The 11,340-nt window shown below is 41.1% G+C and overlaps 2 protein-coding genes across 2 annotated transcripts in view; both read right to left on the bottom strand.

Moving 5' to 3' along the window:
• The window catches only part of LOC126399454 (CD209 antigen-like), a 9,972-nt gene extending 4,718 nt beyond the window's left edge, over window positions 1-5,254 (bottom strand). The window contains exons 1-3 of the mRNA XM_050059445.1: window positions 5,193-5,254; window positions 1,703-1,831; window positions 1,092-1,208 (exon numbers count right to left, since the gene is read on the bottom strand). Coding sequence (XP_049915402.1) covers window positions 1,092-1,208; window positions 1,703-1,790 — 205 coding nt within the window. The 5' untranslated portion in view covers window positions 1,791-1,831; window positions 5,193-5,254. The remainder of the gene's footprint in view (window positions 1-1,091; window positions 1,209-1,702; window positions 1,832-5,192) is intronic.
• plaub (plasminogen activator, urokinase b) overlaps window positions 1-11,340 on the bottom strand; it is a 396,726-nt gene that overhangs the window by 187,398 nt on the left and 197,988 nt on the right. The gene's annotated exons all lie outside the window — the stretch shown is intronic.

Genomic DNA, 11,340 nt, shown 5'->3' with positions numbered 1-11,340 from the left:
TCAAGGTGACTGGAGAAATGTAACTCTAATTGGCAACTGGGTGGCGCTATAACAACAGAAAAATGCTTCAAAATGGCTAAAATGTGACCGATCGCTGTGGCTCCCCCTGTGGACCAATGTTGGTGTTGTTTCTAATTTTTGGTATGACTAAGTCATGGTATGGTATGCTGTACTCAATGGGTATGGACTAGTATGTTATATTTCACATTAGAGGCTGATGCTGTTGTGTTACACGTCACGCCTCTTTTAAGCCCCTACTCCTGAAAAAACACAGTCTGCTCTGATTGGTCAGCATTTCTGGGCTAGAACTTGAGGTCAGAGGCAGTTAGGGCAAAGAGGTCATGGTAAGGGTTAGTACTGGCTAATCACTGCACAGTAGGATAGGACTGGGCAGAGCACGCTTATAAAAACATCATGCTGGTGTCTCTGCGCCTTCAGTATAGCTGGGGAATGACTTTAACATACACAGGTAGTGACACTTTATACTGTGAAAAATCACCATTAAAAGCCTCTAATTTACAACTGAACATGTACCAGCAAAATATGATCTGAAATCTGGGAGAAAATAACATCAGCAACCAAGATTTTCCTGACCTTAGCATTTAGCTACATGTAGCAGTGTACTTGCAGCCTGGGAATGACTGTGCGTAGCGGCACTTTGTCCTGGTAAAAATTACTAATAACTCTGATAAAAAGAAATCTGAGAGACATTCACATAATCAGAAACCAAGATTCCATGTTACCTTGACGTTAGCATGTAGCTACATGTAGCAGTGTATGTAATGTAAAAACTTGCAGTAGCGTGCCTGGAGCAGACGACTGTATAAAGAAGTCCGTCACCAGCTGACATTAGCTTGAAGCCAGAGTAGAAAAAAGTGTTGTAAATAGTCTTCAGAGGTTTTTGCTCACAGTGATTAATTTCACAAACGTTTCCCTCATTATTTAAAACTTTAGCCATGTTTAGCACGAACGTCAGACGCTGTAACACTATATTGTATATGACATAATATAAGGAGTATAACAGGTCATGTTTAACCAATTATCTTCAACTTTTTAGAACAGAGGTTTATTTTGGCTCATCATCAACTTACACAGGACACAAAGTGCTACACAGGTGACGAGCAGCAACAAGCAGAGCGCTGAGAGACCGACCACCGGACAGAAGTGGTGATGCGTCACTTTTCCTCTGATGCCGAGGCAATCTGAGGCTGAAACAAAAAACAGACAGATTTATTATTAATATTATTATTATGACAGGGTTGAAGTTGAAGTTGTGCACATGCTGGTTATTCTCTTGCTGAATAGTTGTTTCATGTACACAGATTTAGGATTAATGTTTACAGAAGATACAAACACTACAAACGTCTCGAGCTTTTAAAATGTCATTAAACCTGCCAGAGCAGTGAAATCTTTACGTGTTTGCAGTCAAACTCAAATTGAATCAGAAACACACTGACATATTCTTACTGCACAAGAATATTTTTAGTTTTTTAAAGGATTTATTAAAGAACAAACGAGAGTTTTGCAGAGAGTCCCCCTATTCAACATTTATAAACAGTACACAAACATTTGATAAATTATTTACAACTCTCGTAACACTTACTCCATATTGCAAGTCCATCAGTGAGTGATAAACCATCTATTACATGTTAATATGCTGCTTATGAATGCTAAATATAAAGTTCAGTGTTGTGTGACTTACGTATTTCCTGTTCCTGCTTGGCTGAGGTCACTGTGATCGAGCCAGAGGTTGGATTATTAATCCAGGGGAACCGCTTATGACCGAACATTTTACCTGCTCAGTGTTGGAGCGTTCAGAGGAGCAGGAAGCCTGTCAGGGAATGACAGGGATTAATCGGATGAGTAGTGAACATGCAGAGTGAAAAAGTGTTTAATTTGGATCAGAGGTGTCAAGGTTTCAGCCCACATATCGACAGACAGACAGACAGACAGACAGACAGACAGAATCATCTGCGTCTAGACATCAAACACAGACGAAGTGTTTCGGTGGTTTTCTGTTATGTCTCATCAAAGACTATCACAGTGTCTGTTAAACAGCGTCCATGCTGCAGCACAGTGAGTGAGACGAAGCCTCTGATTTAGGATTTACACAGAGATACACAGTACGACACTAAAGTTACATGTTGAAGTACTTGTAATTTTATGTTTCCTTTATACTTGTACTTCACGTGCAGTAAGAAATATTGTGCTTTTTATGATAACTTGTTTTAGATCAAACCACCCAACGGTATTTAAATTTAGTACAATGTGTTGCTTCTTTAACAGCTACAACATTTAATAATATAATAATACCTTTTATTTATAAGCAACTTTCAAGACACCCAAGGACACGTTACAAAACCGGATGAGTCAGTACATCATAAAAGTTAACAGTGAGCAACAACAACAAAAGGTTTGCATGTATTAAATATGTTTTCTTGTAATGTTGCGTGGCGGCACGGTGGAGCAGTGGTTAGCATTGTCACCTCACAGCAAGAGGGCTTCGGGTTCGAACCCAGGGTGGGAGGTTTGAACCCCCTCTGCTCCCCCTCCAGGTCAGTGTGGGTTTCCTCCAGGTGCTCCAGCTTCCTCCCACAGTCCAAAGACATGCAGGGTAATTGTTGACTGTAAATTGTCCGTAGGTGTGAATGTGAGTGTGAATGGTTGTCTGTCTCTATGTGTCAGCCCTGTGATAGTCCTGCGCCCCGCCTCTCACCAGTGTCACCTGGGATAGACTCCACCCCCTCTGTGACACCCAGCAGCATAAACGGCTACAGAAAATGAATGAATGAAATGTTGTAACAATAACAGGAAGTACTGTAGAATAACTCCGCCCTCCTGCTCAGGTTAAGAGTGTTGGGGCGCTCGCTAGCTCTCCAGGTGGAGGCACCTCATGTACAAAGGCTGTGTCCTTGCCGCAGCAGCCACCGGCTCAATTCCCACCAATCACCACCTGCTGCATGTCATTCCCCCTCTCTGCCCCCCCCTCACACTCTACCTGTCCTATCAAATAAAAGCACCAAAAATATCTTTAAAAAAGGGTCTCCAGGACAGTGCACTATCCTCTGAGGCCCACGTCACTAATGTTACTCTGTCTGCAGACTTTCCATGTGATATTAAGCATCTTTATATTATTGATGAAAGAAATATTAATCAATAAACTTCACTGACTTCCTGTTAAATAGCACATCGACTTCAAGACTCTGCTTCTCACCTTTAAAGGGATAGTGCACCCAAAATGAAAATGCAGCCATTATCTACTCACCCATATGCCGAGGGAGGCTCAGGTGAAGTTTTAGAGTCCTCACATCACTTGCAGAGATCCAAGGGGAGAGGAGGTAGCAACACACCTCCACCTAATGGAGGCTGACGGCGCCCCAGATTCAAACGTCCAAAAACACATAATTGAAACCACGTGTGTGCACTTGTGCGAGACCAGCGAAAGCACGTGAACACACATGAAGGCAGTGCCCATGTCTCACAGTGTCGTGCAAGCGCACACATGAGCATGGTGCCCAGAGAGGCAGTCAGAGCTACAGGCTACAATGAGGCTAAAAACAGAGTTCAAATGAGGTTTTTCCAAACAACTTTTTATGTCGGGGCTTCAGGACACTTGGATCACTACGGACGAGCAGTATGGAGATATTTTGTGGTTTCAATTATGTGTTTTTGGACGTTTGAATCTGGGGCGCCGTCAGCCTCCATTAGGTGGAGTTGTGTTGCTACCTCCTCTCCCCTTGGATCTCTGCAAGTGATGTGAGGACTCTAAAACTTCACCTGAGCCTCCCTCGGCATATGGGTGAGTAGATAATGGCTGAATTTTCAGTTTTGAGTGCACTATCCCTTTCAGGCCCTTCATGACCCCGCCCCTTCCTACCTGTCTGAACTCCTTCATATCTACACACCCTCCTGTACTCTGCAGTCCAGCTCACATCACCATCTGCCCTCCTGACCACCATGGGCTCTAGATCCTTCAGCCGTTCTGCCCCCGCCTCTGGAGCTCTCTCCAACATGACGCTCACAGTATTGATTCACTTTACAACTTCAGATCCCGTCTGAAAACACACCTCTTCAAGCTGCCTCAGTCTGATTTAATTTATCAACTTGTTTAGTGTAGTTTATTTGTACATACTGTGCATGTACAGAAAATACAGGAAATGAAAAGATAAAAGGTTGTGTGGGTTAGAAGCCAAAAATGTCTCATGAACACATCCTCCCTTATTAAATAACAACAATCATACATAAAAATAAAAAGATAAAAACAATTTTCATGACTGAATAAAAGTTCCAGACTAAGAAGTTATATACATTTGTTAAGGATGTACAACAATATAACTGAACTGTTTAATTTTATAATCTGCGGATATAGATATTAGGTTTTTTTTTAACTGTGTCTTGTGAGGTGTGTTTGAGTGCTTTGAAAGGCGCCTTTAAATAAAATGCATCTTCATTATTATTATTATTATTATTGTAGGTGAAACATAAGTGCATTTACTGAGGAGCTGCACCTCAGCACAGTTCAGTACGTGTACTGGAATGTTTCCATTTTATGCAACTTTACATCTCCTACAAATATTGTACTTTTTACTCCGTTATATTTATGTAACTGCTATTATAGTAACTTTAAATATTTCACATTAATACAGTACGTATAGTTATCAGTCTTATAAAATGTGAAGCATAGTTCTAGATATAAATACTGGAGATGTGTTAACGTGCAGTTAGCTGATTATGCATTTAATAATAATAATAATAATAATAATAATAATAATAATAATAATGATAATATTAGGTCCAATAAGCCGATCAATGTTACCAATAGCTCTAAATGAGAACTCATAAATATGTTTTAACACATGTACGTATACATCACCAAAGTCATGTAAACAGCCTCCTCTTGTGTTGGTGTATATTTTTTGTGTGGTTTTGCTCCTCTTAAATGAGAGATCTCAGTGAACACACACTGAACACACACTGAACACACACTGAACACACACTGAACAAACACTGAACAAACACTGAATACACACTGAACACACACTGAATACACACTGAACACACACTGAATACACACTCTCAGTATAATTTCTCATGCAGTACTTCATGTTAGAAAAAGATCTAAATACGTCCTCCGTCACTGTGTTTACAGCACAGACAGAACAAAGTGCTGCTGATATCATGTTGTGTCTTACCTCAGTGAGCGTCTGCTGCAGTCTGATGTCTGTAACGTGTGTGTGTGTGTGTGTGTGTGTGTGTGTCCCGTCCTGGTGGTGGTCTCATTGAAGCAGCAGGACGGTCTCCTTTATAGCCCCCTCACCTCCTGCTGCTTCACCTCCAGTAGGTGGAGAGTCTCTAATAATGGCCCATTCTGTTTGATGTCACCTTATCTGTCACCTAACAATAGTCCCTGAGGCCCAGCTGTGTGTGTGTTTGGCTTCTTAACCACACGCTGAGTTTCTGACTGAATTCATTATTTCTGTGTGTTGCTGTGGAAAAGTTTCACAATCCAAACTTTGAATTTAAACCTGTAGTCTGAAAACAGTGATAACTTTCTTTTACCTCATTTGAACCAGCAGGTGGCGATGTGTCCTTTTGCACTATGCAGCTATCTGGCCAAAAGTATGTGGACACACCTCTCCACATTTCATTTCATTTATGAATACAGGAAGGTAATTTAAAATAACATTAAGTGTTACAGTTAAAACTGCCCTGCCTCAGGTAAAGACTGGTTTCCAACAGGTTCCTCTAATGCAGGCATGTCCAAAGTCTGGCCCAGGGGCCAATTTTAATTGGCCCTCGGCTTGACTTTCAAAATATACCATATGTGGCCCTTTACACACTAATGGTTAATCAAGCAAGATCACTTCACATTTTTACCCTTCACCTCACAATGATAGGACCATCATACAGTTTGCAGACATGCATCAAGTAGTAATAAATCATTAAAAGATAAAAATTTCTTGAAACCCATTTGATGCGAGAATCAGTTGGCCCCCAGGTATTTTCACATTATTTTATCTGGCCCCCATTCATAAAAGTTTGGACACCCCTGCTCTAATGCAACAAAAACACATTAACTCAACTCAACTTTATTAATATTTCACCTCTCATACAAACATGCAGCCCAAAGTGCTTCACATGGCAAAATTGGAATGACACAGACACAAGACAATAAAATATTAAAAAAGCAAACCGACCAAAACCGAACAAACTAACAAAAAGATGATTAAAACTCTGTAGAATAAAAAGAGAGTAAATACATAAGTAAAATGGAATAAAAATGAACAGGAGAAATAAAGTAGGTAAAAAATCAGTGTTTAAAACCTAAAAATCAAGATTGTAATGTTACCCCACATTAAAAGCCAGATTAAAAAGATAGGTCTTTAATTTACATTTAAAAATACAGAGAGAGTGTTCTAATATCCAGAGGTAACAAATAGCAGAACATTTAAAAGTAAAGCAGCGGAGGACCTCAGTGATCTAACTGGAACATAAAACGACAGAGAATCTCTGATGTATGGAGGGGCGAGGTCATTTAAAGCTTTATGAACAAGTAAAACAACTTTAAAATCAGTTCTGAAAGATTCAGGTGTAGTGACTTTAGCAGCGGGGTCATGTGATTTATTTTCCTTGTTTTAGGGCGCATTCACACCAGGATAGTCCGGGGGACTCGGTTTGATTGGGCGGGGAATGCAGAAAAATTTCACACCTTCAGTCGGTTCGGTTCACTTTCACACTGCGAAACAAACCGCCTGGACAACGTCACGTAGTTACAACAGCTGCTCGTTTGGGGGCGGTGTTGCCCGAAACGACCACTGACCAGGAAGTTTTTTTCATGAGGAAGAACCCGGCAACCACGATATATCGTCCTCTGACCATGTATCAATAAGCACCTCCTCACTACTCCGCGTCTGCCCACGAGACATTTTCCAACTTTTTCTTTTTTTACCTCTGCTTCTCCCCGTTCACACTGTTGGCTTTGTTTTTTTTTTCCTACCCAAAATGCACTGCACTCTAAGTCACTTCCTCTCTTTGCATCACTTCCTCTCTTTGGTTCACTTCCTATCTTTGGTTTGCTGGATAGTCTGTTTGCATTTCCCACTGTAAGCGCATTGCACCAGCGTTCACTTGCAAGTGAACCGAGACCCCCATTTTTCAAGGGGACCAGGGTTCGTTTAAAGCGAACCAAATAGCGCCAGTGTGAATGCGTCCTTGTTGATTTTTTGGGTAGTCTGGTGAAAAGGGAGCTGCAGTAGTCTAAGCAGCTGGTAATAAAAGCGTGAGTGAGTGTTTCGGCATCTTTCTGGGTCTGACCTTAGCAATGTTCTGGACGTGAAAAAAGGATGCTTTAATGACCTTGTTAAAATGAGAATTAAAATTTAAATCAGCATCTAAAATCACTCCCAGGTTAGTAACATCAGTTTTAATGTGCTTGCTGAGGCCACCAAACACTGAGTGCAGTTTTTTTCTCTTGCTGCTTTTGGTCCGATTAAAAGAGTCTCAGATTTGTCCTCATTTAGCTTTAAAAAGTTTTGACTCATCCGTACATTACTGTCAGTGAGACAGGCCATGAGAGCGTCCAGTGCATCAGGGGCATTTGGTGTGACAGAGATATATAATTACAATACAAAATAAAAACAGAAACAATCAACAGAGGCAAAACAGCAGAACAGGAAGCTACACAGAAGAAGCAGAGCAGAGGGCTGATGTGGAGTGAAATGAGATGTAAATCAGTGGTTGCAGGTGTGTCCTTCCATCAGATAGTCGGTATTCTCAATTCATGTTTTCCTATGTGTTGTATACACGTTGTAGGCTAATATTGGTTCTCAGGTATCAAGAGGCGCAGTGGTGTAAATGTGTGTGTGATGGTGAGAAGAGTGTGTTCATGTCATAGTTTCATTAGCGATGGATTGGCTTAGTTTGGGAGTTTGTTAATTTATGTTTCTCGTGTTTGTCTCTGTTTTGTAGGTTTCCTTCCCTACAATATATTCTTATATTGTAGGAAATTAATTTTTTTATTTTATTATTATCATTTCTTAATGTTTGAAATAAATAAATCAGATCTTAAAATGTGTAATCAATGTTATTTCTCTGATGTAGTGTGGGATCTCGTTCCAGAGTTCAGTGTGAGAGTGAGACAAATGATCTCTGACTGTAGCTGTTTCTGTGAGGCGCTACAGGAATAAGAACATGTGAAAGTGATCTAGTGATGTGTTGGCATCTTGTGTTGTGACTTGGAAGTGGAGCAGGACGTGTAGGAGTGGAGTTGTTGTTTAGAATCTGAATGTGACATTTGATGGCATGACTATTTGTGTGGTTTTGAAAAGTCAGGGCGTTCGAGTGTGAGAGTGCAGTGATGAGTCCAGAGAGGAAGGTTGTGCCTAAACATAACCACATTAACCACAGTGTCGTTGAAACATAAAGAAATGTAAAGTTTCACCATATCTGCTTTGTAATGTGCAAATGTAACGTATCTGTTGTCTGCAGAAAAGGACAGCGCCACCATTTATTCTGGCGAGCGCGCTGCAAGAAGACGCTGCTTCATTTTGAGAGGCCAAAAGCCAAAATAGTTTCAGTTGATAGTGTGTTTCCAGCTTTGTAACGACAGTTAGTGTTTGACTTTTCTGCATTTAAATATGATAATGCCCTCACACATAATGTCGCACTCATAAAGAAATGATTTCACCAGTTTGGTGTGGAACAACTCGAACACCGACTGTGAGCCAGACCCTGTATCAGTGTTTTATCAAATGGTGTGCCGTGGGATTTGTGATAACCACACATCATTATTACAATATTCATCTGGACCTATACAAAAAGTTATGAATGAATTTTTAATTGACTGTATCAGTATGTTGTGGGCACCCATTTCTTATTAAAGAGGCATGTTGCAAAATGTAATTTAATTTAGTTTAAAAAATGGGGTTCATTTCTTTGTCATTTCTTGGTCTGGTATAGAGATTGTTGTATATATTTTTGTATATGTATTATTCATTGTCACTGTGAATATTTTTCACTGTCTTTCAGTTATCTTTGATCATGTGACCCATCATGTGACCCCGCTGACGTCCCTAAAAATGGCGTCCTAGATGTATGTCTCATGTCTGAAGAGGAGTGTTTGGCACGAAACGTCAGACACAGTATTTTTGGGATGTGTTAAATGAATGCACGTGAACTGGGAGCATCAAGTGTGCCGACTATCCTTCTTAACAACTGAAAGGAGAAAGCCATGAGTGGGACAATGGATCGCTTTATTGTACGGAGCAAATTACAACAAGGCACCAGCAAAGACGACCTACGACCGAAATATGAAATATGTGTCACTGGACACATATTTAACATTAGGGCAAACATAAATCTCCTGGCACACTGACAATATATTTAATTTACCTAAAAACACAAGAGACTTTCTTTGAGTCTCAGATGTTTATTAGAGTCAGTGTGTGATTGTTGTGAGACGGTGAAATGCCAAAGTGTGCTGCTAACCGCAGGACATCTAGTAACAACAGAGTGTGTGAGATAAGAGAGACAATGCTCTTTCTCTGCTGCGAGATTCGTCCCTGAGAAGCTGCAGAGATCTGCGCTGAACAAACACGTCGTCACTGATATGTGTGAGAAAGGAAATGCAGACCATCATTGTTCTAACAGCCTCTGTCTCCTGACTGTGGAACACTTTAAACCAAATGCATCAGTTCATGGCGGCTCTGGCTCCTTTAGTTTAAACTGAAACCCAACACAGGTACAAGAATACTCTGAAAGTCCTCACTGCAGTCGTTTTAGCCTTTCTGAAAGGTTATCTGGTGTTAACTGCTCGTCATTGTTTCAGTTACAGGCCCCATGAGGGAGCACATAAATCACTACATTAAAACAAGTGGAACTTTGTGTCGATGGTCAGCTGTGTTTCACCAAATCTCACTGTGAAGTTTCACACAGGATGAAGAAGAAATCATGCTTGAGTGACTAGAAACTGGAGGGCTGGTCGAGTGTGTGTCCCTGGGTGGTGTAGGTGTGAAGACGGAAATAATGCTTTTACTCTGAGTTGACCCGGCTGAAGCAAATTAACTCTGTGTGTGTGTGTGTGTGTGTGTGTGTGTGTGTTTACGACTCACTGCGGTGCATACAGAGGACAAACACAGACGCTGTTAGTGACACTCTGTGCTAATGATTCCTCCGTTCTTTTATCTTCAGCGCCTCTTACCACCAGTCAGGCTCCATCAGCATCAGAGGGCCTTTATCTCAGCAGATCCGCCTGTGTTTCTACATGTGTGAGGACTCTCAGTGACTTAATGTGTTATCTAACCTCTAACCTAAACCATACTCTGATCTTAATCCCCCAAACAGCCCTGTGAAGACATGAGCAACGACTGGAAAAAAATGTCATCACTCAAAGGCTGAAACTCAGGTTGGTCCTCACACACGCACACACACACACACACACACACACACACACACACACACACACACATTACTACCAGGAAGCACAGCAGATTTAAGTCAGTGGTGTTTTCTTAGAACAACTTCACACTATGACACTTTGTTGTTTACAGGCCTGTGCATGTGTCACTCACCATGTCTGCAGCTCTTTGCAGCTTTGCATGCATTAACTGTCCGTGCACAAAGAATAATGAGCGGGGAAAAAAATAGCACAGCAAACATAAAAATACAAGCATAGCATGCAACTGCTACAGAACACCAGGGGCCTCATTTATAAAACAATGCGTAGGATCTATACTAAAAATGTGCGTACAAAGTCAAAAATGGCGTGCACCAAAAAATATTCGACAGGCTTCCACCTCACCTTCTGCGTCACTAATTTCTCCTCTCCAAAATGTTCATAAGCATGTGTCAAAGTTTCTCCATCTCCATCAAGTCTGGTCTTATAGATCACAAGTATTGCGTGGGAAGTGGCGTACGCCTCTTCCAGGCCTCGTTTTGTGCGAACGCAGTGTTTATAAATGAGACGCCTGGAGAAATAAGTTCACAACATACAGAATCCAGCTACAGTATAAGCTATATAAATAAGCTCCAAGCCTGAATTTGAAGTTCGAGAGAGAGAGGAGGGTTGTGGTACGATATACAAGTAAGAAAACTCGTCAACAGACCACCACAGAAAGTTATTACTACTTCTGCTGAAAGGTCTTCCACCTCTGCGTTAGCTTAAAATCACGTGTGTAGAGCTAAGCTGCCAGGACACTATTGTATTCCTAGGAATTCTTTCTTTCTTTCTTCCGAGAAAGTCATACTTCCCAAGGGCGAAAACTCACCAAACTTTACAGAAATGTCCGGCCCCATGCCAGATTTACTTAATTCCAAGGACATGTCAATATTCCTCCTGGGGGG

The sequence above is a fragment of the Epinephelus moara genome, chromosome 13 (assembly GCF_006386435.1).
Source record: "Epinephelus moara isolate mb chromosome 13, YSFRI_EMoa_1.0, whole genome shotgun sequence".
NCBI classification, from domain to species: Eukaryota; Metazoa; Chordata; class Actinopteri; order Perciformes; family Serranidae; genus Epinephelus; species Epinephelus moara.
Note: the sequence above shows the minus strand (reverse complement) of the source record. Positions and strands in the feature narration are given on the sequence as shown.